The sequence below is a fragment of the Clavelina lepadiformis genome, chromosome 7 (assembly GCF_947623445.1).
Source record: "Clavelina lepadiformis chromosome 7, kaClaLepa1.1, whole genome shotgun sequence".
In the NCBI taxonomy this organism is placed as follows: Eukaryota; Metazoa; Chordata; class Ascidiacea; order Aplousobranchia; family Clavelinidae; genus Clavelina; species Clavelina lepadiformis.
In genome coordinates, this window is record NC_135246.1 from 19,160,915 (window position 1) to 19,187,989 (window position 27,075).

Here is a 27,075-nt window from a genome sequence, read left to right on the forward strand (position 1 = left end):
GAACAAGTTTGCAAACCCCTGTTTTATACATTTCCTTGGTAGTTGCAGGCAAAAGTTCCAAAAACAGACAAAAAAACAACAAATCAATTTATTTTTCGGATTCAGCCCATGAAAACGTTGCGGTTCCCTTAACTTTTGCCAATAAGGAACGATCACTTTTAACGAGATCCTGAAATAGTTTACACTAAAAATCATTGAAATTATATACAAACGTCAAGATGCTCGAAACTGATCTAACTGTTATAGACTGTCTTTTTCTTTGCACCATTGTGGCTGCATCAAAGAAAAAATGCGTTCAACATTTGCATTATGGGCCATAATGCTAAAGTAAAATTGCACGATTTTTAACAAGATCAAGAAAGTAGGGCTGGTAGGGCAATTTGTTGGAAAACCTTTTTTCAAACAGCAATTCAGCATGTTTCATGGCTACAGTACTAACAGTAGGCCTAATTCTTGGAAATAAATACAACGTCTCGCCTAAAAGTCCTGTTGAAAGTATAAGCAACTAACTCGAAATGCGAAAAAAGAGGACATTTGGGCATTTTTGAGCGTCCTCGGAGGACCATTTACTTTTCTTGAGAAAAGAGGACAAATCCTCCTAAAAGAGGACGTATGGTAGGCCTACTTACAATCATTGCGCTCTGTAATATAAATTCACAGAACCAGATGACAAAAGAATGAAACACGTTAACATTTCTTTATTCTTTTACGTTAGACCAGGAGGTTCACTATAGCTGTATTTCGACAGATCAGGCGTTTCCTTCTTACCATTGTTTGGCATCTGCTATTGTTCAAATTTTCTTAGGCTCTGTTTCAAATGTTTTGTAAACGTAGATACGAGATCGGGAAAGAAATAATTTCTTTATTTTAATTTCCCTTTTCAGTCGTTCAATACTAATTAATGTTATATTAAGCGATTTTTGCCAAGGCCGAGGATACCAAAATTAAAATTCATTTAGACACTTCTATTTTTATTCCACAGTAGCCTATCTTCTCCTATCTAAAGGGTCGCTGGGGCGTTGTTGATATTTCTGCCGATTACACCAAGCGATCTGTTCCCTACCTCTGTAGCGGCCTGGGTGGCATTTTTAATACAATTACATCATTTCTTGGAAAAGTGTTTTCTAGTTACTGATTGAAGTTTATGAACTTGTTTTTTGATAACATTTCAACTGTCGTTTGATATTTGGAAACTTGCTCTGAATAACTTCGTGTGAACACTCCTTTTAGTACGTTCCCAGGTTGTTTCCAGCACCTGTTCTGATAAGAAATCTTTATTAGAAATGCCCGCTTCTTAACTTTACACTCATTATTTATCTACGTGTCAGCTTTAACTACATAGCTTATATCTCCCATTGCCAACACATTGCTTTCCTCTCTGCACATGTTATGAAATGCTGCGTTTTTATTGTCGAACAATTTCACTCCCATCGCTTCACGTTTTATAAGCTCGCACTTCTACCAGCGAGCAGAGGCAGATAGAGAAAATCACCGAAACGAACAGATGAGCTTTCTACGCTAGTCGCGATGATTGCAACTGAATAGACATCTTATAATCAGTGGTATTACTATGTTCTTGATTATGCGTAGTATTGAGAAAGTGTGCAGCACATACAATAAATATATTTTCTTGTAAACTATTTCTGTTGTAATATTAAAAGCTTTCGGCTGACAAGAGGTTAGAGTATTCTAACCGCACGCAACAATAGAGTCAGATAATTCAACAGTTAAATTAAAATACTCATAACATAACATAAGTTAAGTTAGTGCTCTGCACTTCCATGCGATACGAACTGAAAGCAGTAAGCCTAACTGAACACAGAGGCCGGCCCGAGGCCCACTGACCTACCCACATCAATATTTTCGCTGAGTTCACTCTGATGGAGTTCAACAAAGCAAAACTGTAATCTGAATGGAGATGAAGCTTGCCCAGTAGTCTAAGTCTTAGATATCAGGTTATCTTTAATCTTAATTATCCACTTTTTTGACGTTTTGTTTTGAAACAAACGTTTTGTTCCTGTTGGTACTTAAACTTTCATAAAGGTTTGTTTTCACAACTGCTATGGGTGGGGTATGCATACCGGTTTGACTTACTTTTTTTGATGACAGTTCCTGGTCTCTTCGAAGGTACACGCCCGCAATTAAGTGGGCCAAAGAGGCTCAGACCCTCCAAGAGAAAAGGTCGGTTCCCCTGAGGAAATGTGTTGTACTGTAAGTATAATGCATTTGTAGTAATTGTTGTTCAGCTCCCTTCAGAAAACTATTGGCTTCTTCTGGTACGGCGTGCTTGTGAAAGCAGTAGCAACATTGTGCTCATCCAATGTACCACTACTTTCTACATTATGCTCATCCATTGTACAACTACTTGCTATCTTTCTTCAACTCACGGCTCACTTTTGCTGACAATTGCTATTTGGGCCCAGTAATTTAAATGACTATATTTTACTGGCAATGTTTTTTACTCACATAATACGAACACGACCGGGTAATGGCAATCTTTTTCAAAAAATGCTTTTACGATAGCTTCCGCGTCACAATATCCTCACCTCACGGTAAGCCTATTTGCTTTTTTTTAAGTTAAATTCCCACCTGAAATAGCTTTGCGGGCCATTCCGTAGCACCGCTACTAAAGCTTGAGAAGGTGTTTTGATACAAGCAGTAGAAACGCTTTTGCCACAATTATCATAATTTTAGCAAACTTGTCGATAACAGTAAAAAACGGCATAAAAATCTTGTTGGTTTTTTCGTAATGAAATCACTAAAAATAAATTTCGTATGGACTCACTGCGTGACGTTACCCATGGTTTTGAAAAAAAACTGGACTTATACTTTGTCGCACACCCACAAACATCTTAAACTTTTGTAATAAAGCTTCGAAGCCAATACTAAAATTTTTGGCCAAAAATACACAACTCACTCGTTTTTGTGCCAATTTTTACCTAAATTCTGCACGCGACCTGCAACTTTCATACCACGCTAACCATGCTGCCCTTTGATTGGTTAAATCAGTTTTGTAAATGCTTTCATAAGATTTTCAAAAAATCATTTCAGTCTTAGTTGCATGTGGTGGTTGGTAGAACCTTGTAGGGTACTAACCGTATTAGCGCACAAGCACACACGTTTATCTGAAATAGGCACACAGTTGGTGCCCTGAAGGAACCATAGATATCTTATATATAATAACTAGATATCCAACTACCTTGCGCTTGTGCTTTAAGAAGTGAAGCCAGTATGTGTCCGCCATTTTGTCAACATATGCGACCAGAAATGCTCTGGCGCATATGTGTGGAATGCAACATATGAAAGGATTATGTGAGATTGGCAAATAATTATAAAATGGAAAGACGTTTTTTTGATGCAGACGATGCTAAGCAATATTCCTGAAGCTCAATTGCATAGTTAAAGGGTGTTTGGCGTTTAAATATGGGCCCAGATACTGGAACGGCCCGTACCGTACCGGTATCATTAGCGAGCAGTTTGTGCGAATGGTAGGATGTTTCTGGCAATATTTTTGTGGAAAATAATTTTTTATGTATTAATCATTTGCTTTGGATCATGCAACTCTTACTCAAATGAAGGGCTACCACATTGCCTTATGCTAGGCCTATACGGTACCGGTAGGCAATTAGCCTAGGCAAGCTCACTCATTGATACAGCAAAAATACAAATATTTACAAAAACAGTCAATGATTGTGCAGAGCAAACACCTCGGCCTTCCGAAAAACTTCCATAGAATTAGGACTATACAGAACTACTGCCATTTACAATTGGCTTTTAGCCTTTGTCTCACTCTCGCCCAACGCTTTTGGGCGTATGTGTTATCGCAGGCTTGCTTCACTTTTCAGCGAGAGTTGGATATCTAGTTATCATATATAAGATATCTATGGAAGGAACTGTCTGACTACGATGTCTATGATTTTGCTGGACGTCTTTGAATAGCTGGCGAGTCCAATCATAGGGCGAAATGGTTGGTGTTTTTTTAGCCGGGGATTTACCCTACCAGTTGGCGTGCTTGAATGTCTCAGGTCGCGTGCAACAACAGCCATAAAACCAGCTAAACTTGTTATTTAGATCAAAAATTCTGGTGTTGATTTTGCGCCTCTTAAAAAAGTTTGAATCCTGTTTTTTTGATGGCACTTTATGGAATGTTGGTCCAAAGCATACCAAAGTATCAATCAAAATTTCAGAGAACCCCATGGAAGGGTCTTCGAGTATTCAGCTTTTTTAGTAAATTCGCTGTATAATAAAAAAAACAAGACTTTAACGGCATTTTTTGGTATTGGACGGCTTCGGAAACGGGTGAAGAAAACTCGCAGTAACCTGACGCGACCGGCAAAACAGTAAACGACAACAGTAAGACGAGATGTTATAATTATGACGACAAAATACGAAACATATGACGACAATGTTTGACAATATGACGTTGTGTGTGATTGACAGTGAGCGGCTGATTGCAAGGTTTTAAAATCTTTGAGAAATAAAAGCTAAGACTGGGATTTGCTTTCCCCGGAATAGACGGTGAGAAAGCAGTCAGCAGTCCCAACAGCGAGGTTCGCCTGCAAATGAAACCAAGTTAAGTTGACTAACCTGCGAGCGCAAACACATCTAGAGAGATAACAGAGACACATAACATACATTAACATAACTAACATTATTCGCCGGCTATTGCCTACTTTTAAAATATTGTTTGTAATTTAATTAGACGGATAAACCCTTTCCAGTCTCACATAAATTGCTTTTCATACAGTTAACACCGGCGTACAACTAGCCTGCAGAAAATGCCACCGGTACCAAACGGTACGACAGCGTATGGGTTAGAGCATAATAACTGTTAACAAAATAATAATTGTTCGAATTCAACTCACAAGCAAAGGGTGAAAGGCCATGCAAGTTATCCTGCCGAGTCTCTGGCCAAGAAATCCCTCGTAATATTTGACAGTGCCAAGATCTTCGCCATCCAATCCAAGGAAACTGACAGAATGATCGGCCGAACCACTAACAAGTTATTGAAGAGATTTGACACATATAGCTTAAGCATGCAAAATTTTGTTAAATTTGTCACATACAATTTCAACATGGGCATTCAAGCGTAATACAACAAAACTTTATTCTAGTTACTGTCACAGTTATTATTGTGTTATTGTGCGCATGACCGGATCAACGTAATGGAAATAGTGGCGGAGGCAACTTAAGTAAATTATATGCTTAACTCAGTATGAACAGTTTTTAATGTATAATTCAGTTGAGAAAACTTTCCACTTTACTGTATTTATTCTCTGATGTTGGCTACATTTGGGTAATAACACAGCTGTTTGTTACTTTGTCAAACTAGCTTAAGAACAGCTTAAACTGACGACTTAAAACTGAAAATTTACCACGGGCCTCGTAGTTGGTTTACCGGTCCCGAGTGTGTTCAAGTAATATGATCAGTACCTAAAGGAAAGTTGAACGCTATCAAGTATGATTACCAATTACCATGCTATGATGTGAAGATTTGGATGAACGCCAACGTGTCTGATTCCTCCTGTGCGTACGACTTTTATGGTGCGATACGGGTCACCTGACATCTTACGTATGTCCCACATTTTGACGTCACCAAGCTCACTGTAGATGAAAGAATAAGTAAGAAAAACCTATGATACTAATTCACAATGTAAACACGATTTTATGAATTCTGTCCAATGGTTGTCCTAGGACTTGTGACTACATCTTTGTTTGCTGTTCGAGAAGCAAAAGGACATAAAAGCTACCGTCGTCAGGATATGCTTGAGTTTTGATACACAATGCAGAGTTCTTAAGGAGGCGACAAAAACCTAAAACTAAGATCTTTATGAATTTGTTGGACGTCCTACGTAGGGCTTTAAAAAACGTGTTCAGACCAATCAGAATCCAGCATGGTTGGTGTTGTTTTCTAGAATTACCCCAGCAGTTGGCGTGCTTCAATGTCGCACTTCGCGTGCAGAATTATGCTAAAAATTAGCATAAAAGTAGCTAAAATTGGGTTTTTAGACCAAAAATTCTAGTGTTTAATTTGCACCTTTGTAAAAAAAGTTTGAATCATGGTTTTTTGATGGCATTTAACGGAATGGTAGTTCAAAGCATACTAAATTGACATGCAAAATTTCAGAGAGCCCCTTGCAGGATTTTTCGAGAAATCAGTCTTTTAGTAAATTTGCTGTATAATAAAACGAACAAAGATTTTATGGCATTTTTTGGTGTTTGACGCCAACTTAAATGAACTAGATTTAAACAGGTATTCAGTATAATCTAATACTAGTGGAAAGTTAAGCTCATACATGAGAGTAGTCACAAAAAACAAGATAGCTGAATGGAAGCTGAATGTCACAAATGCCGCTTATTAAGCCACATTTATCCAAAATGCACGTTTCGGTAATGTTCAACAAATTGCTCGGTATTCCGTCCCGAGCAGAACTGCTTTAATCTGCGAACGAAATTATCAAGCTAGGAATCGAAACCAAGTAAGCAGTTGACCAACCTTGCCGTGAGCAGAAGTTCCTTCTCCAGAAAAGTCGTGTTCACGATCCATTGGTTGTGGGCGGGGTGGGCTTTATGCCTCGGACTGTAAAACAACCGCGCATGTGCGACTTACAACAGGAAACGTCCACTCACAAAAACACAACTTCCAATGGTCGGGCTCCATTAAAATTTAAGGAAATTCTTAGAACTATGTTAAAGTGACCCCTGACCTGTCAACGTACCGGTCGCGCGTGTCGAACATCCTTACACTACCGTCTCCGCAACCGGCTGCTAGGAGGTTGCCGGAAAAATCCAGGGTTGTGACGCAGCTGTCAGCGCCGGTGAGGAATTCCTGCAACAAAGAAGATATTCAGGAAAGGGCTGGCGCACATCTGATGACCTACTGTGGCCGCAAAACACGCTTTGGTTCTGCTGCGGTAACGACATGACAAGTGATTCGTGATCGAGACGTGATTTGGGCACTGATGGAAATAGTTGAGCAAGTGTTCTTAATCGTAAAGTTACTATAATTTTCTGCCCTAGTAAAATTTAGGAGACCCCTTCGGCCTTCAAAATACCTTAAAAATACTGGTAGTACATAGAGATCGTTTAATGACATTTCCCATTTAACCTGTTCCTTCCGTTCCGTTGTAGTGTCCCAGAGTTGTATGTGTCTCGAATCGCCTCCGATGTAGATGTGGAGGTTGGACTGGTCCCAGGTCGTGACTAAACCTGAACTCCTGGACGACGGAATGATGTCCGAGATTGCCTGGAACATGACCAACAGTGAGATTACTACATAGCGTTGCTGAAAGATCGGATCCAATCCTGATCAAGTTAAAGCGATTTGTCCAGATAACATTGACTGGTGTTTCGAATGAATGTATGTTGCAATTTAAATTCCCAGTAACATTCCGATAATGCTTAAAATCATCTTTTGAAAGTTTGATATTCATCCTGGGTCCTAAGATAATAGTGCAATAGAATGATCATTGAACCAACCTGCCATGCTGCGACCAACTCTGGATTTGGGTTTTCCTTCCTGCAGGGATTCTTCCAAATCCGAACACAACCATCATCTAAAACCGATAAAAAATCTTTGCAATTTTCTTCAAATCGTCCTTTTGAACACCATGAATTATCGCCTACCTGAGCCGACCAATAGGAGGGGATCCTGATGCTCGTTGATGAAGTGCATGCTGCTTATTGACGAGTTGGTTGGGTTATTATTTCGCAGACATTGCTTCCGCTGGCCACATTCCCACTCCCATACACTGACGAGAATGATTGGGTTGAATTAAACCGAATAACTTATGGTTGGATTATTTTAGCTAAGCCACAAATCTGGTTTATCTTGCTTAGTTAGTATTTTGATTGGTGGTTGGCTCAATCAAGCCACAAACGATTCGACATAGGACAGTTTAATCCAGGACTATTCAACCCACATATGTTATTTTCGACGTCCAGGTCGTAATTACAATAAGTTATATATAGTTTATATAGGAGTTTGTATATAATATATACTGTAGCGTCTATATAAGCTTCATTACTTGATTCCTGTTCTATCAGCGACAAGGAGATTGTTGTTGTGTGGATGAAACAAAAGTGAAACTGGTTGCTGGGGATTTTTGTTGAAAAACTGCTGATCACCGAGTCTTGACATATCTGCATTAACAAGTGCACTTTGAATTTTCATTTTGATGCAAAAACAGAAATGTTAATATTGCAATAGCCAATAATTTGTTGTAGATTGTGCAGTGTGTATTACTTTTATTATTACTCGTTGTTTGAATCAACGATGCCTTTTGGCATAAATTTTGCAGTATGTCGTGTTTGAAAAAAGGTGGAATGAAGATATTACCGGCAACGAAACGGCAACTTGCCATGAAACAATATATTCCACAACCTTCTTACCACAATGCGATAATAACCATATGTGAGGATAGTAATTGACCAATTAGTCATTCATGTATACTTACACACAACACTTCTACACAACAAGTTTACTAATTTGCTCTGTTGAAAGAGCAATGAGTGGTCACCTAGCTTCTGATGAGCGACGTCAATCTCGATTCTGTTCAGGAGAAGTTTCTCCAGGTGAGAGTGCCGTTTTTGTCGAATCAATTCTTCCTTTTCTTCGTTACAAGTCTCCTGATATGGAAGATTCGCGTTATCGATGCGATATGAACAATTGGTGCCCTACTTTTACCGATGGGTGACGTAGAAAAAAACTGCAGCAACTCGTACTTTGCACAAAGGCTCGAAAAATGCTGTTGTGCTCCATGAGCAGAACTGAGTTGAGACGAGGCGATCCTGTACCAAAGCGATGGATGTGGAAGGAACATCCGAGGCACGAAAGACCTGTGTTTGTGAAGGCAAGGTGTGCATTTTAAGCTGAAGTTTCGAAACAGGGCTGGGTTAAAACAGTGGGCCATTTGACAAGAAAATGACAATCAAGATTAAGTTCAGCGATGTCACACAAATGGATGTGAGGAGCATATCCCTGTAAGCTCAATCGCAACGAAATGTGTCTATTCAGGAAGATCAACCGATTAAAAGTGAAGTAATTTTTGACCAAAACTGATGGCTCAAGAACTTTTCAATGAAAATAATATGGTTTTTAAATAGAAAATCTACCAATAAACATACGCGGTGTTTTAGGGGCCTGAAATGGCCTCTTACATTTTTCCAACGTTATGTTAAAATTTATTTTTCTGCAACTACAGCAGAAAATTAGCAGATAGTCTTTAAAGGTCGTGATATCTTAAAATTTCTTAGCGACCACCACAGTCAAGCCATAACACAAGAATGACAAAATTACCTCCTTTGACCTATCCGGTCCCTTCCAAAACGACTTCCTAGTCCTGGAATAGGGAGTCAGCTGAATAGGAATTAAAGGTGAATTATTGCTCTGTGATGGGGAGCTGGATTCGACGGACAACCTACGAGGAAATAACAGCGGTGTCGATAGTGAAGTAGTAGACGCTCATACGCGTTAACTATAACCTAATTCCACATTAGCCAGTTTGTTAAGAAGATTATCTGTTTAATTACGACTAAATATTTCAGCATTATAGGCAAGCAAATTAAATCTTTTACCCGTCTCCGTAGTTTTCTGAATCTCCTCTTCTCCGCGGTCTTGGACTGCCGGACTCCGACAGGTAACGACAGTTTTGCTCTTTTGCCATCAGCTAAATTCAACTTCAAATTTCAAATATCATTTTCAAATTTTTGTGGAAGTTTTGCAGTCGGTATATATGAAACATTTCATAAGAAAACCTTCCGCTAATCACAGCAACCAGGAATATAGATTACATCATATGCTAACTTGTGCCATGTATGATGTATTGTAGCTACTTATATGCCCTCAGCCATGATATTACCAGCAATCACTATCGACTGAAATCAAATACTCACAGCCACACGTTCCATTACTCCAGCAACAACACACTTGGCAAGCGCTGATACATTTGGGTGAGGGTCTGCGGCAAGAGACAGAAGAACCTTCCAGATATTTGCGTTCACTGAACTATACGACGATCCTGACAAGTGGTTTAAAGCGTTACAGGCATAGTGGTGGAATCTCGTTTTGATTGTTGATATTTTTTATATAAAAGGAATAGTTTTTCGAAGTAAAATATATATTGTGCAAATTGGAATAGTTTTAAGTCATACATGTATGTAACGCAGTATAAACATGCTGAATACCCACAAAACTTTAAAATGGTCAATTAAAAAAAGTCGTTAGCCTGACAAGTTCGTGTAATACACGATCCGAATGCACTGACTGTTTAAACCGGATCGTCAGTATTCGCAAGTGAATGATGTCAATAAAAACGGAAAAGATGACTCACCGACGATTGAAGGTAACCCAGAGAATGAGATTTTCCTTAAACGATTTAATCTTTCTGCCGAGAGGTTGGTGTCTTGATCGTACCCGGATGCCGCTTGGGTGGTTGAATCAGATGAAGACGAAAGTCCGGACACATCTCCAGCTAAACCTGGAGGAGAATCAATTTTTGGTCAACATCTACTTGCTTGTGATTTCCACCTCATGGAGGACCTCAACAAACGGCTCATAATTTCGATGAGTTTGTTTTCATACCCCGATATCATAAATTTATGATATGCATAATGTCATGGATAATAACAAACTATGCTTATGTGACATGAAAATATCATAATAGTGTTGTTCGGGAATTTAATTTTTGATGTCACGCCATATAATTAGTTCTTAAGATAGGAGGGAAGTCAAAAGTTTGGATGATATGAAAACATGGAATTGATTACAACGGTTGAAAAACAGCAGCTAAACACTTTTAAAAGCTGCTGTACAAAACTTTTCTAAGGCATGGCTTTGGCAATAAGAAAAGAAATGTTTTGAGGCCGCAATTTCCGCGACTTTTAAAGACTAACTGCTAATTTCATGCTGTGGCAGCAGAAGAATAAATTTTGAAAGGTTGATGAAGAAATTTAAGCGGCTGCCTAGGTCCCCTAAAGGCCTAAAACAATGGCCTTGTGTAAGAACTAACAGCTGGCTGCCCAAATTTCTAAACATCAATCTGCTAAGCTGTCAGCACAGACCATGACCTACTTTGTTTCATCATAGAAAGATAATTCGCCGGTGGGTTTGTGTGGTCGAAACTTGAACGTGAATTTGATCGCGTCACTTGATGAACCGAGCCATTCCCAGCAGTTCGTGTCTTCGTTTTGCTTCCGACTATAAATTGCACATGTTTGTATGAGTAACATGATAAGGTACCTACTACTGAATGACGCACAAATCATCAAAGTTAAGATAAGTTTTGATAAGAACGCTGGTAGAAGAGCTGATAAATAAGGGCCTTGCGGTGTGTTGCGCTAACTCACCTTCTTGTATGACATCCAGATTTTTTTCCTCTTCCACAAAACGGAATGCAATTGCGGCAAAACTACTGTCGTAACATGACACCAGTCTCTGTAGGGCGCTAGCGAGTTCACAGCGAACAAGCACACTTGCTTCACGGCGTTGCAATGGAGCCAGTGTCGCTCCCACTGCCTGGTTGACGTGTGCCGCGTGGTCGCTGCCGGCCTTTGGTTGGTTGTCAACGAACGTTCCGAGAGCATACACGGCAGCGGCACGAACCTGAGCACCATAAATACTATTCACAGCCAACATAACTCCATAACAAGGCATGACCAAATGACAACAAAGTCAACTAACTATGAAAGCTGAAAGTTAAATATGAGAAAAAACTGTACAGAATCGTTCACATTTACAGAAAAAATGTAACAATAACAGTTAAAATTAGTTACTTCATTACAGTAAATATGATTATTCAACAATATTTCATAAAAATCTTCAAGTTCATTGACACTACGACTAACGCCAAGATCTGCAGAAAACAGGCCACTAGTAGTAAGTAAAAAGATCCAAGACTGAGACTTGCCTCGGCTTGTGGATCATCAAGTAACTCGTAAAGTCTCTCATGTGCTTGGTCCCTCACACCTCTCCACCTGGCCTCGTCGTAATTTGTCCACACACGACCTTCAAAGAATGTGAAAATAAGGTGACACTCACTTTTAGACGGGGTCACCAAATGATGAAGAAAACCTCACCCAAACATATAGACACCCACTGCTTCAGCTTAGGAGTGGTCATGACGATCTCGTCGTCGAGTTGATCGAGGCAGATCGAGACGACGTTCCGCTGCAGGCATGCCTCCTGCCCAGCTGAGTTTCCATTGACGATTTCCGCAAGAACGAACGCTGCCATTGTCCGTCGAGATGCGGACATCTGTGGGTCCTGAAGTGCTCGTAGAAAATACTGGTGACCCCCATCTTTGACTAAGTCACTCTGACATGTCTGAAAATCAGTGACTCGACATTAACACAAATAAACCGGGTTATTCTGTTAATTAAATTGTCCAACCTTTTCCCAACTAGAACAACAACATCAGATTTCACATCATCATTTCTATTTCCACCAAATTACTTAGATACTACTATACTTGCTAAACATCAACATGAACTATTATTATCTCAATTTTATCAATCGTTTTATTTTTTTGTGAAAATTGCGATGGCAACTTTCAAAGCACAAACAACACGTAAGTACTCACTGAATCCACAGCTAGTATCTTAGCCCATATGAAGACCAGCAATGGACGGAGCTCTTTTGCTTGACTTTGTAGCAACTTAAGAACGTACGGGAAGATTCCTACAGACAGCGCCAGGCTGACTGCCCATGGTCCGAGGTCAAGAAACCTTCCGAGCAGATCGAGAGCCCTCAAACGATGAACTTGACTAAGTAAGACCTGTGGTTGATGGTAAGTAGAAGAGTCACCACAGCTAAACAATTTAGTCCACCGTGTATGATGCCAATAAATATACAGCGCTTACTTGTGTTAGTACAACACTGACTACAATAGGTTTATGATGTCATACTTGCAACACAATGGGCAATTGTTCGGGAGGGTCACGTTGCTCAATTCCGAAGGACAGCCAGACTTCAAAAGCGGTCAGATGTTGAGCAAAAAACTGACTGTTCTGAACGATAAGTAACACGGTTTGAGACACAAGCATCATACAACCCAATTGCAATAACTTATTCATGAGTTTGCACAGCTACAAGTTTTGAATTTACAGTATTCCACAATTGAATATTCTCAAAGCATATAAGAATACTTTATCATGGTATGTATGTGGAATAGTGGATACAAGTTTCCTCTTATCTTGGTTACACTGCAATGTCATGATGAATGGAACATAGATTGCGTGGATTCATATTCATGAAAAAGTGTAATATAAGTATATGACTACAAAAAACATACCTGGAATGCGTAATTTGATGAATCATCGCTGAGTAACTGTGGCAACTGAGACAGGCACACATCAACTGCATGGTCCCACGCTGCCCACATTGGGTGCCTGCAAAGACATTACATTACTTCACCACTGACATTAATCATGAAATAACAACAATTCTCAAGTATAAAAACGCATTATACGCTTTATTTGGGCGAACTTCCTAACCTGAAAGTTGCTGGTACTGGTGGGCTTGACACGGGTGTGCATCTGTATGACCTCATAATTCTCTCGGCCAGTAAGAAGTTGCGGAACAGGCTGGCTACCAATAGATCTTGTCGGAATAATTTTTGAAACAAATCTGCACCAGAAAAATAGTAATTATATGCACATGATTTAGATGAACCCAGAACATAAATACGCAAGACATACAAACTGCATGGATCGATTGCAATTAACGGTTTGATGTGTTTCGAACACAACAGTTAACAAAAACAATTCAATCAAATATTCTAGCTTCAGTAGCTTGAATGTTATTCTGGGAAAAACAAGGCGGATACAAACAGCTTGAAAGAGTACGAAACATTCACTTTCAAACCAGCTTTAAGAATAGCAATATTCCATTAGACCAGGGCGGTCCAAACCCAGGCCCACGGGCCACATGTGGCCCGCAACATCATTATCTGTGGCCCGCGGAACATCATTTAATTCAGTGATTACTAAACTTTTTCTATTCAAGTACCAGTACATTAGTAGGCTACTGCTACTCGTCAGTAGGTTGCAGTATCACAGTGAAAAGTTTTGGGTTTTCGTTGAACAACGTGGAGTGTTGCGTCATAAACACATGAAACCCGAATAAAGTAATTGTGACACAATGCTCTCTGCGTATTCTGAAAGTTCTCGCAAGGTCTATTAGTGATAAGATGTTGATGTATGTATCAATAAACAGGAAAGTTGTTTGAATTGTTTGACTATGGTTTAATGGTTTTCGTGTAAAATAAACTTACGTGTGGCCGGCGAACAACGCTCGAAATAATATTGTGGCCCCAGATGCTGGGGGACTTGGACCACCCTGCATTAGACTATGAAGACCTGCTATGCAAAACATACAAGTGGCAATCTACATAACGTAAAGCTTCACCTCGTGGCAAAATATTCCAAGCAATTGTGTCGGTTATTGCTGTAAATATCCAGTTAAGTTCGCCAAGTGGAGTGCGTCGATCGTTCAGGCGACCTGGAATCCTTCAAATAAGCAGCAGTATCAGCGAGGATAGAATCAAACATTGTGATATATCACAAACAATAGTCACCAACCAAGAGATAGCCAATAAATTAAAATGACAATAGGTAGTCAATAAAGAAAGATTTTATTATTTATCAGTGATTCCAGACAGTTTTACTTATAAAAGCATCGTTGTGCATGTACGACAGTTAACAAGTTGGATCGAAATCTTACTTTTCAATGAGATCTAGGGTGACACCCGGCGCCAGCGATCCTTGTCGTTGGTGGCAGAACCACTGGAGGGCGATCTTGATCGGAGTAGTCAGACAAGTAGTGAAAAGATCAGCGGGTAACTCCGGATTCATGGGAAGAAGCTGGGAGGCTGAGCACGCGGCAAGCTGAATGCAGTTCTTGGCATCGCATGAGTTTGAGCTTGGTGAGTGTAGAGAGTTGATCTTAGAAAAACAAAAAGATTGTTAAGTGATAAAAAGAAATCATTTACGAGATTGACTTAGTTTCGAAATCCGCAACCTGGTTCGTTGAATTGAAGCCATAAACTAATCACGTGAAGCCACTCGTTTAGCAATGACCGCTGAAGCATGAAATGTTCGGTGACGGCACACTACGTTATTTATTTTGTTATCATGTTACGATATTTAACCACAAGCCTACAAAAGGACACACTGACACCTACTCGCCAATTAAACAATACAGTGATGTACAATGCATAGATTTATAATTAAATAATAATAATAAAAGCTAACATCCACATATTAAATTGATACAAAATGGTGCAGATTCTATGATCAAAAAGTAAAGTCTGTCAAGTTACTTGAAAGTCTTGTTCCCGTTGCTCGGCGAATGATTGAAATGAACTGACGATGAGGCCGGCACACGAACAATCATAGACAAATATTGACGGACTTCCCATCCATGATTGCAGGTCATATATGGACAGTGGAATGTATTGGGTGTAATTCTGAGAAATTAAACTTGGCGGTAAAATGTAAAAAATTCGTTTAAAAGTCTAACTATATTTACCAAAACAATACACATGCTAGATGTAAAGCATATAAAAAAGAAACTTACCAGTAGCTTAGTTTGATTTTAATTAATGTAATTAGCAACTTGCTAGTAAGCATAATTGCATAACATGTTGCAAAAGCCCTAAATAATTACATCTTCTGAGCATATCAACACATACTTTGTTGAAAACCCATATCTCTCCGTTAGCTGTAGGTCGTGGCACTCCATGTCCATTGTAGTGGAGGAGGACTCTTTCTTCCTTTGCATTTCTCCTCAACGATGTGCAAAGTCTCTTTACATCTTCTACAGTGGGATCAAGACTCTGCTTATACCTTGCCTGGAAAATAAAAAACTTCTGGATGATATTTGATGCAAAGTGGATTGCTATGGACGGGGTTTAATCATCACGCAGCAATAAAGTGGACTGGAGTTTGTGAGACATTAAACATGACAACACAGCCTGTCGTTGAGATTATAGGCATCATGTCTTACATCAATTGTATTAACAGTTAGCACTAATGACAAATGCATTACCCTTGGTTGCCATCTCTCGTATTGCTTCTGTATGCTGTTTCCAATTGATTCTAAAGCTTTTTGTGGGCTGTTCATCAGAGGATCTACCACAGATTACCATAAAATAAACATAATTCCCATAAAAACTAAACGTCAAGAATCGTAGCTACAAAACCTAGCGTTTATTACTGGAGACAGTTTTAGTAATCCACACAATGATTAAATTTTGAGCTTTGGATAAGGCTGGCTAATCGACGCTCACCGATCCAACATTCTCTTCTTGCACAGGGTGATGTCTTCACCACATCAGGTGGATCAACTCCAACATTCAAGCACAGGACAAGTGCAACACTGACAGTTTTCATCTGAACAGAATTACAATTTTGTTAAATACTATCTGCACATCTGGGCTACGTTTAGAAGATGTAGTTATGTCAGAACAGTAGAATCCACTGAATAAGACCTCTTTCAGACTGGACCCTTTTCGTCATATTACCTAATTTGTCACACATATAAAGCCATTATAGTCAGACCTTCACTAATAGGATTAGCCAGACTATAAACATCCTATTCATGCGACAATAGTTTGTTTCGTGAGAAAAACCAAACTCAGAATTTCACAAAGTCAGTCAATGTAAACTAGTAACTGTCAGTTTCGACTAGAAAAAAACTTGATAATGATTTGCAAAACAAAAGAGAAAAAAGAAGAGCATGGAAGATAAAGATTAAGCTGCTGTTTTAACGCCAAAAACTCAAGCTCAGTCATCAGATACATCAAAAAATGTGACAATTATAAAACTGTGATGCAGATTTAAAATGCTACATGGCACACAACATAGATACAAAAATTGAGGTTTCAAAGGTGACTCTCATGAAACTAAACAGTATATATACGTGATTAAGTGCAGTGACATGGTGTGTAGCAAGAAGTCTAATAGAAAACAAATATGTAATAAAAAGGGCCATAATATGTGAAATCTGATCATAGCAAACAAAGACTGGTATAATCTGCAGCAAAATTCAATGTTGCAGGTGGCTTTTACTGTGTTTCTATAAAAAATATTAACATCGCAGGAAAATATTAGGTTTGCAATTACAAAAATTCAAAATCAATTATCGAAAACATAGATACCCTTTCTTTCAGTCTCCATGACTCGGCGACTATTTTAGCGCCAGAAATTTTCTCCAAGTGACGCTTTTCCTGATATGCGATTGGAACGTGCAACATTTTATCAATAACGGAATTGATTTCCAAAACTTCCTCATCGTCTTCAAATTGTTCTTTACTTCCATTGTCTTTGGGGCCCATGGTCATTTTCAACCACAACCAGATCCTGCTGCAATTCTACTTATAGGCAATGAGTGTTTGCGCATTAACTGGATAAATTCACCTGAAACGTCTTTTTATGAATAAATTAACCTGGACTAAGCATTGGCAACTGGTGAAATGAGCAGATATATACGTGATAAAATGCTTATAATGCCTGTGCACACAAAATGAGAGATTTGATAGCCCACAATAGTAAAGAGATATATACCTTGGAAAAGCCAAGAAGTAACAAATTAACAAAGTGGCGAAAAAAATATGTCTAGTGTTAAATTCTAGTACTCTCAACAAAAACTTCAATTTCAGATTGTTTTTTCAATTTCTTAGTAGAACACATGGCAGTAATTATGATTTCACTGATTTCACTTGCCTCGTTTGTGTAATTTCATGGTTCATATGCTACACTTCATATGCTAGCTTATGTCAAAACTTCTTTGTGCTGGTTTTAGCAACAGTTTGTAAAACTGCCACTTGACAAATCTCATTTTTGCCGTGGGGGTTTAGTTTGAAACCACTGAGTGAATTCTATTGATGATGTTTTTAATGAACAGATGAGAGTGTCCTCAGCTTAGAAAAAAATATTAGAGAGCACAAAAGGCATGTAAAAGACAAGTCATAGTGTTCCTATTAACATCTCCGTGACCCAGCCCATGCTGTATTTGAAACAGAACGACAAATCAAGTAGAACCCAGAAATCATGCTGTAATCCATGAGATGTTGAATTATTTAACCTCATGTACACATCGATTTTTATCAACACAAAAACAAACAATTAGTTGTTTCAGCGCCAATTTACAATAAACAAGTATTGTTTACAAGTTTATTGTTTGTTTGTTTATTTTTTATAATTTATACAAACAAGTTAAATAAACTAGAAATTGAAATTACACTTGCAAGAATGACTGAATGGTTAAACAAATATTGCAATTTTGAATTCAGAATAATGAGCTATTGGCCATTCTGCCATTTTTCAATATGGTAGGTATGTAGTTTATGGTATAGCCCAGGGGTGGGCAAACTTTTCGTACTGAGGGCCACATTTGAAAAAATGTTGCAGCCGGCGGGCCGCACATTTTCATTACAAAGTAGGAAAATTTACCCGGTGTGTAAATAAACGCATATTCATATTAAGCACAATTTTTGTATTCCACACTCAGTTACGTTTAAATCTATGCAATCATCATCACAAAATTTAATGAGACTTGTGCAACTGTTCACAGTTTTACGGTTACGGTAGGCCTACGGTAGCCGCTACCGTAATTGTATTTTATGATCAAACAATTGAATCAAGCAATGCGTGAGAAGTGTATGTTGCAATACATGCTCGACTGACGCCTTACGGTATTACGGTAGCCGCTACCGTAATTGTATTTTATGATCAAACAATTGAATCAAGCAATGCGTGAGAAGTGTATGTTGCAATACATGCGCGACTGACGTGTGTGTGTTTACGCACTGAAAGTGAAGAGAAAAACACACTCGTAAAGGGAATAATATTTTGTCATGTAACCTGTTTAATTAAAACAATAAGTGATGAGTAGGAGTTTCTGCAAGTGCCGGCGGGCCGCAGAAAATGGACCCGCGGGCCGCATGCGGCCGTAGTTTGCCCACCCCTGGTATAGCCAGACTACGGAACAGATGCACTCAATACTGATTTACATGAATTCCAGTGCTGCATTTAAGGTGCGTTATTTTGCACTTCTGCACTTAATGACTTGGACAAAACTTGTGTACAATTTATTTTCAATTGATTGTCTTCCATTACTGGATTGTCAAGAGGCAGTTTTCTATCACTGGAAATTACAACAGCGTTTAACAAGAAATCGGGCACGCAAAGATAAATATTTCGGTGTGACACTGAAAGCAGACACAGAGCAGACACTGAAGCTTTAATTCTTTGTTTATTTATTGTAACTTGGTGTTCAAACAACAAGCTTTTTTATTTGTTTAGTATAAATGAGCATGAAGATAAAAAATGTTGATGAAACTTCTGCATGTAACTGCCACAGTTTCAACTATGGCTGAACAGGAGCAATTGTCATAGCTGCGGCTGCCCAGCCCAAGTGCATTACAACGGCATTACAACTGGGAGTTTCCCAAGGAAGCATGATTACGAGATTGGCGCTTAAACTACTCCACTACGGCGCCGACAAATTTTGTGGAACTTTTAGATAGGCTATGGGGCTTGCTGTATAAAATCGCGTTTGTCTATGCGTGTTTAAAGTCGTGCGTCTTCTGTAGACAAAGAGAAGGTTGGACAGACAGTTCAAGAATGCTGAAGAACACTGGGGCAGACGACCTAGATGACCGTGAGGTCTTTCCGCTGCCCCACACCTATCAATCATGTTACGATCCTTTTTAGTTTTGTTTTAAATGGTGAAATAAACTCTCTCTCTCTCATTATTTTGACCAATGACAAACAAACTGACAATCTGCATTCCAAATCTGACTTCGTTCAAGTCAAACAACCAAATAAGCTAACTCAGCAGCAGGCTGCAGAGTTTATTAATTGTCATCCGCGCGCAACCTTTCAAATTGGGACTAACTTAATTACAAAAAGCCTTTTTCACCGGAAAAATAAGTAGTTGGAGCGTTATTTCCAATGAATAACAAAAGGTGAAAGTTGTTGTACTAGTCACAGTTACCAGTTGATTTACTGCAAGCCTTAGGCTACCTAGGCCTAAGACGGAGCGGAAAGTTCTTCACACATGAACAACCCTCACACGGACTCTAAGGACAACAATAGTTTACGGAATGAATTAAGCGAGGCGTCTGAGGAATCTCGGAAAATGCAAATAATAATTTACAAAATCTCAAAAATACCATTTTTTATTTTTATAACGACTGATAACGAAAATAAATTGTAATGGGTAGGGTAAACTAGCATCATTAATAAGTTAATAAAACAAATAAATGTATTTACAAAAGATTTTTGAAGCAAATTCTAACCGCTTTTTTGAAAAATAAAAATGATTAAAAATTGTCAGTGATCGATATCTGGATATCACCAATTTACGCTAAATATCGCCGAGACTGTGAAACAACGTTCTCTAGAAAGATTGAAAATTTTCCTATTTTCCTAGTTTCCTTTTTTTGTATTCTAATGAATTGTTTATTTTTCGTCATTAATTAACTAGTAACTATTTTTCGCCGTTAACTAATTATACCTATTAACTAGCTATTGTTCGCCGATAGTAAGTTAGAATGCTAACCGTTGTAGTAATAGCACAATAAAACACATTCTCACGGACAAATTAAATGGACACGGACTTAGTTAAAACTGTAAATATTTCTAAGTTTCTTAGATTTCTAACTTTCAGTAAACAAGTTTTGCATTCATCAGAGCCTTTACATTTTAATTTGGTTTCGACTTCGAGCAACAAATTAGCGCAGCTCTAAACCAACCACTAAAGTCAAACTTTATAGGCTACTACTTCAATTAAGGAAATTTAAATTTCTATGCATCGTTTCTTGTTGCCTATACAGTATGCTAACTGCCTGCCTGCCTGAAGCAACACAATTTGCCGATAAAATTATTAGGCAACTCAATTCCCTGTTGGAGCATCCTTTCTCTCTCAAATTTAGACCTCATCCACACATAGTAGGTAGCTGTGTGCTATCAGCACATATTCCTGGTAAAACTTCACATCAACAGCCAACCTCAGTAGTCAGTACTTGGCACACTTTTCAATCAGGCAAATGACGGCAGCAAGTTGGTCTTTATTTGCATGAATAAGCAGCAACTAACAGTAACAGCTGGCCACGCTAAGGCTTCACGCTGTGATATAAGATTAACCTCAATCCCTGGTTTTACGCCAGCCACGGCCACTCTACTAACAGAAGATAAGATGTTGGATATTTCACAGCAGGACATCGTCACCATTGGCGTAAGAGGAAGGTTTTCTTGGTGAGGATTTTCCGAGGTAGTAGCCTACGTTACATTCAGGTACATGATAGTTACAACACTGTTTACTTTTATACTAAAACACTCCCCTATAGCACATGCCAATTAGCCTTACTTGGATGTTTTATCTATGCCGTATAAACTATCGACATTATAATGCAAACGTGTCATTACTATTAGGTTACTTTTTTTTTGTAACACTGAATATTATAAACGGTGCAATTTGCATTTTTATGACCCAAATAGGACCAGAATTTTTTTCCTGTTGTAGCTAAGAATGGAAATGTTGTATCTGAATTAGAAATGCATTAGAATACGTATAACTATAAAAGTCTCCCGTAGGAGACGTTTAACAAAGTCACTTGGCTGACAGTAACAGACTTTAATGTAGGCTACTAAGTCGAACCCTGAATTATTTAATTGCTTTTAACGTAGGGCAACTCTAATTTTTTGCTGACAGGTAAGAACTAGCTTTCAAACCCCTAAAATATAGTTTTGCATATAACCCAGGACATGTGCAGGACAATGCAGTTTCTTTTAACACATGAATTCCGAGACCGATATGAAATTTTAAGAGACCGTCGCCTTTGAGGAGCCGTATAGGCTAAATATAACTAAATATAAATTTTGAGAGACCGTTGGAAAAATGTGAGAGATCGTTTGGGTTCCCAAAAACACCTTAGGACTTAGGAGTACCGCTTTGTTGGACAGATAGGCTAATAAATGAACAACAGGACACAATGTCTAATTGCGCGTTGATTGACCAAATCTTAACGCCAAGCGACACTTTTTATCTTGGCGCAACACCAAACCAACTGAAAGCATTTAAGACGATGCATTATAGCGCCCCTTGTTTCCTAATATTCTGCATTCACGTTTGCAGACTGCGTTGATTAGAACCCCTTAAAGAATTTATTGGTGCATGAAAAACAAATTGCAACCGCCTATTTGACCATTGTTTGCAACTTTGCGTCGTGTTGCAACGCCAATACGCGGGTGTTGTATTATACAGTAAGGCACGTAGCCTACGTCGGCAAATTGGAAGATGGCCTAAATCCAAAGGGGTTTTAAGTAGGCGCTATAGAATATTGACACAATTAACAAATGTTTACTTAACTGTTTTCTGCTTAATGACAAACTTTGTTTAGAGTTAACTGACGAATTTAAAAAAGTTTACATTTACGCGTAGACTACTTGTAGCCTACCGCTCTTTTTTGACATCAGTAATGTTGAAAAGCAGTTTATCAAAATTTTGTTGCACCAGTTCTGCTCTGATTTGTATTGGATGCACACATTTACTTCGTTCAGCAAACTTGAGTTTACATAGTTCGTTCCTTCTTAAAACTATTTCTTATAGTTTAACTACATTTCTTCATTTAATCTGAGTTTTTCGCTTGGTTAGAGTTAGCTTGCAACACAAAGTTTATATTTTTCCTTTGAAATGTTGTTATGTACTTTATTTTGTAACTTCGTAATTCTATATGTTTTATTTTTTTATTATCACCGTATTAGTTAAGTATGCATGATTATGACATCACAACCATGCGTCATAATTGTTCCTAAGTGGGCTAATTCAGCACGTTGTAACCTAGCAATTGCAATTTTAACACTTGCAATTCATGCAAACACTTTGTAGTATGTAAATGGTAAAAGCTTCAACTAAAGTTATAATTAGAACCTATCAAATTAACTGGCTTGTGTATTTTTTTGTCAGAAATTTTAGCTATCAACAGTGTTAAGATGTCGATGGATTGCGACGTCTCATTATTCACAATTTAATGCTGTCACCTGCAACTGTCTGTCAGGTCTGCCGATATGCCTTTCTGTACATCGACGATCCGTATTGTGGTGTCTCCGCTGTGAGGGTTTATTTGTTTTCTTTGAAAAAAAAACTGCTTTTCGAAAATTGTTTGTCGGATTCAGAAGGTAATCTTTAACTAGTTTTGCGTCTGATTAGTCTTAGCATCGTTGCGACATAGACAGACGAACCAAGCAATCAAAGTTAAAGCCTAAAAAATAATTGATCGATAGAGTAGGAAAAAACATATTTTAGTATATCAAAAAGGTAATTATAATAAAATTAAGTTAATTTGACAGCATAGGTCGGAAACAATTCGCTTAAAACATAAAACTAATCAACTTTGGAAAAGCGGACATTGCTCATCTAAATAAGTGAATAACAATCGCATATAACGTAATTAAGCGTCTTCATTTGCTGAGTTAAAGCAAAGTCCGCGTCAAGTAAATGCAAACAAGCGCCACTAACAAGATGAGAAGAGGTGAAAATGGGGCAACTAACGGTAACTTGGTCAGGGACGATGAAAATCATACCTTGTCTGTCATCTCGGAAGACGACATCTGCTCAACACAAGGGGTCAAGCCGCGTCGTCAATCGAAAATTGGACAACAACTAAGCGCCGCGTACAAGTAAGTGTAGTTTTGTCTTTAGCGAAATCGAGGGCAACCGCGGTCGTGTTTATTGCCATTGCCGACAGCCGACTGATAACCCCGTCAATCAAAATTATTGTTTGTCTTTTGCCATGATAAGGTTTGTGTAGCCTGCACGGCTAATATTAGGCAATAATTGGGGTCAATGTACGAGTGAAGACTATACTTACGACAGAAACTTCTTACGTAGATACTTTTGTCTGTTTCTAAAATGGAAGTACCGATAAACTATTTTGTTTGGTAAAGTACGGCAGTCAAAAAGTGTTCTATTTTCATCTGGGGCAGCATGTTGGCATAACCTCATTACACCGCGGTTATACAAAGGATTTCGTTTTGTAGCAATAAGTACGACACCTGGCTACGTTCGTTTGGTCTGAAACCTTGTTGGGAAGTTCCGAAAGACGTCATTGAAATTTACATCTGGCACGGATACAGACCTAATCCGTCGTCAATTGTCTACTGCTTAAAAAGGTATCTTTTGATACGGAACTTGCTGTAAAAGTAGCCTAATATATTACTCGATTGGACGGACTATTATTATCTGTGAATGTATGTTTTGTGTACATTTATATTTCTTGAACCACTTGCCTTAATATCTGCAAATGCGGACTTGCTTGCACTAATTGTCATAAGGCGGCATCGTGTAGAATCTGATGAGTTCGCTACTTTATCGTTGATTGACGTACTTGACAATTTCGGAGTAAAGCGACAGCATGTTTGACAAGTCAAGCCTGGAACAAACAAAAGCATGATTATTATTTTTCAAACAGTGCTTTCTATCCATCCAACGAGACTCTGAACGTGTGGACACACTTCATACCGTGCCTTCTGTTGCTATGGCGACTACAGAACATTTTCTCTTCATTTGAAAACCCGACGGCAATGATAACTTATCCATTTTGGATTTACTCTTTTGGTAGGTGAACATTCCATTGACTGTTCTAATTAATCTAAAGTGCTTTAATGCAAGTAGGCTACTTGAATTAATCATTTTTCGGTTTTTGCCGCGCTATGTGCCACAGTATTATGCTGGTAGTAATGGTGGGCTGGTGGCGCTAAAGTGCTTTAACCAATTCTTTCATTATATCACTTATATCAAAGCAATTACTAAATAATAACGGACAAACGTTGTGATGTTGCAGTTTCCACGGGCCTCGTGTCAGGCGGAAGGTGTGATTATTTCGGCCGAAAAACGTTTTCATTTTACGGCATTGCTTCCTTTATCCAAATATTTTTGCAAGTTGTATACACGTTTGCAATCAAAGAAAAATTAAATTGGTGTTTCGTATTTTGACGACTAGCTTTAAAGCACTTGAAACTATTCCTTAAAAATAAAAACATTTATGAGTTTTTCGCTGAAAATTTGTCACGTGCCCCGCAATCAAGTTACTTTAAGCTTGAGAAAACTAACTCGTATATTTATCACATACAGGATGCTGTTTCATCTTCTTGCTTAGTGCAAGTGCTCATCTTTTCAATTGCCACTCCGCAATGGCGCAGGAATTTTGCTTCTGTCTCGATTATGGCGGCATTTTTGTTTTTGGTCTTTCTTCCGCCATTTGCATCCACTTTTATATTTGCTCTTATGGGTGTTTCGTGCTTGACACAGGTACGGAAAGACAATCGACCTTTTAAATGCAAGTTTATTTTAGTAAGCTATGCAGGGAAATATTTTGCAATATAGGCTACCATAAAAGCCATTAGTTCCATTATGAGGTTTGGTAACCCTAAAAGTTACCGAAGTGACACTGCGCACTAAGACTGTAGCTTTGTAGGCCAAAAATGTGTGCTAATCAAATAAAGCCAGATTTCATGTTGCTACCATTGATGCTATAGAACACATGCCTTTGCCGTATCCGTACGTGATACTTTTCATGGTCATGGTCTCCACTTACGTGTCCTGCCAGTCGAGATTTCCCAATTGTCGAGCCAAGTATTTGATGCGTTTCATGCCCGGAGTACTTTCTCACGTTGTTTGCACTTTTCCTTGTGCTGTGAGGTAAACAAAGTTACAAAAAGGTGAAAATACAAAGTGTATGGTATCATACTAAAAGTGTTTTTTTAAGAGGTAAAAAAGTCAGAATAAGTTAAGAAGTCACAAACTGTGACTTTGTAGTCCTAGCTAAGCCTAGCCTAGCCAAGCTGTTCGGTACTTTTTAGAATGTTTAAAATATCATCATTCTCTCTTCGTTTACTTCAGGTTCTCGATGTTACGACATCATGTTCGACTGGCGCCTAGTCAAACTACAACCTGCCAACTCGGCGAAGATCCCGCGTACTGGTTCTTTTTCCATATTTTTTCCTACCTTGTTGCAGTTGCTTTCGTTGCATTCAGATTTCCGGAAAAATGGAAACCAGGCAAAAGCTTTCTTGCAATTTTGCTTAATATAAAGATACTTTTGCTTAATCTTTAAAATCAATTTATAACTCAGGTTGTGTTCAATAATCACAAAACGTAGCCTAGTTTTTAATTGCATGTTATTTTCAAACATAAATTTATTAAGATATCTTTGCGATTAACGCATCATTGCCTTTGACTGATAAATAATTTTGTGCTTTGAATATTCAGGACATTTCGACATTGTTGGCAACTCCCATCAGTGGTTCCACATTTTTACAGCTCTTGGCATGTATTGCGAACACTTGATGGCGGAAGACTCGCTTCGTCACGCTCTAGCGCTCATAGAGGCCGGGTAAGCTATGAAAGAAAGCTTAGCTCAATACCCCAGTTTACTTGCACATTGGACTAATGCAGAGAAAATAACTGAAACACTGTTGTGGGACACTTTTAAAGCAGCTACCTGTCAGCCTACTGTTTAATACTGTGCTATGTGTTCAGGGATTTAGATGAAGACCAATTTGGTATAAACGAATGGACAACGATTGTGCCCATGGTCCTGATCGTGTTAGCTGTGCTGATTATTAGCTGCAAAATGGCAATACGTTTAGCTCCTCTAGTGCACGAAAATCGAAAACAGAGTTGCCACTAGTTGAAACATACAAAGAGATTAGGCAACATAATTTGGTAGCAAGCATACGCTTTATTGTAATTTTGGAATAACTGTTTCTGTGCATGAGATCAATACAATCGTTTAAAATGTTTACTTGCATCTAATTTTTTTTACTTTATGCATTTTTTTGTAATTGTCTTTTTTGGTTGCTCATATAATTAAGGAAGTTAATACGCAAATAAAAAGATGGAAATCAAAAATGATATTTTTCACGACATTTATCAACTTTTATGAGACTCGTGTACAAGAGTTTGGTTAAACTTTTAAGTCATTGAAAATTACAGTAGTTCGTTTAGTGAATGAAGATAGCCTACACAAAATTTTACAAGCTAGTCGACCGTTTCGAAAAACTTTATAATAA

General features: G+C 38.4%; 2 protein-coding genes across 4 annotated transcripts; one reads left to right on the forward strand and one right to left on the reverse strand.

Moving 5' to 3' along the window:
• Positions 1-4,354: 4,354 nt before the first annotated feature.
• On the reverse strand, positions 4,355-17,504 carry LOC143465435 (regulatory-associated protein of mTOR-like). 2 transcript variants are annotated; one of them, XM_076963724.1, is made up of 30 exons: positions 17,157-17,504; positions 16,287-16,389; positions 16,046-16,128; positions 15,690-15,848; positions 15,318-15,464; positions 14,720-14,940; positions 14,405-14,505; positions 13,492-13,624; positions 13,290-13,386; positions 12,904-13,005; positions 12,579-12,773; positions 12,076-12,322; positions 11,907-12,004; positions 11,347-11,602; positions 11,072-11,197; positions 10,332-10,478; positions 9,895-10,019; positions 9,577-9,668; positions 9,299-9,419; positions 8,725-8,838; positions 8,520-8,628; positions 8,028-8,142; positions 7,627-7,751; positions 7,480-7,556; positions 7,109-7,246; positions 6,720-6,829; positions 6,497-6,580; positions 5,476-5,604; positions 4,866-4,995; positions 4,355-4,556 (listed from the first exon to the last, which is right to left on the reverse strand). In XM_076963724.1, exons 1-30 carry the CDS (start codon positions 17,337-17,339, stop codon positions 4,485-4,487), a joined length of 3,939 nt encoding a protein of 1,312 aa, XP_076819839.1. In that variant the 5' UTR covers positions 17,340-17,504; the 3' UTR covers positions 4,355-4,484. The 2 variants fall into 2 exon arrangements, with proteins under 2 accessions (XP_076819839.1, XP_076819838.1); XM_076963723.1 differs by having other exon boundaries at positions 6,708-6,829.
• Positions 17,505-22,914: 5,410 nt separating this feature from the next.
• LOC143466094 (membrane progestin receptor epsilon-like) lies at positions 22,915-27,055 on the forward strand. 2 transcript variants are annotated; one of them, XM_076964705.1, is made up of 9 exons: positions 22,915-23,181; positions 23,459-23,682; positions 24,043-24,174; positions 24,474-24,619; positions 25,136-25,312; positions 25,540-25,702; positions 25,904-26,061; positions 26,273-26,396; positions 26,543-27,055. In XM_076964705.1, exons 2-9 carry the CDS (start codon positions 23,501-23,503, stop codon positions 26,691-26,693), a joined length of 1,233 nt encoding a protein of 410 aa, XP_076820820.1. In that variant the 5' UTR covers positions 22,915-23,181; positions 23,459-23,500; the 3' UTR covers positions 26,694-27,055. The 2 variants fall into 2 exon arrangements, with proteins under 2 accessions (XP_076820820.1, XP_076820819.1); XM_076964704.1 differs by lacking the exon at positions 22,915-23,181 and having other exon boundaries at positions 23,188-23,682.
• The last annotated feature ends 20 nt before the right edge of the window (positions 27,056-27,075 follow it).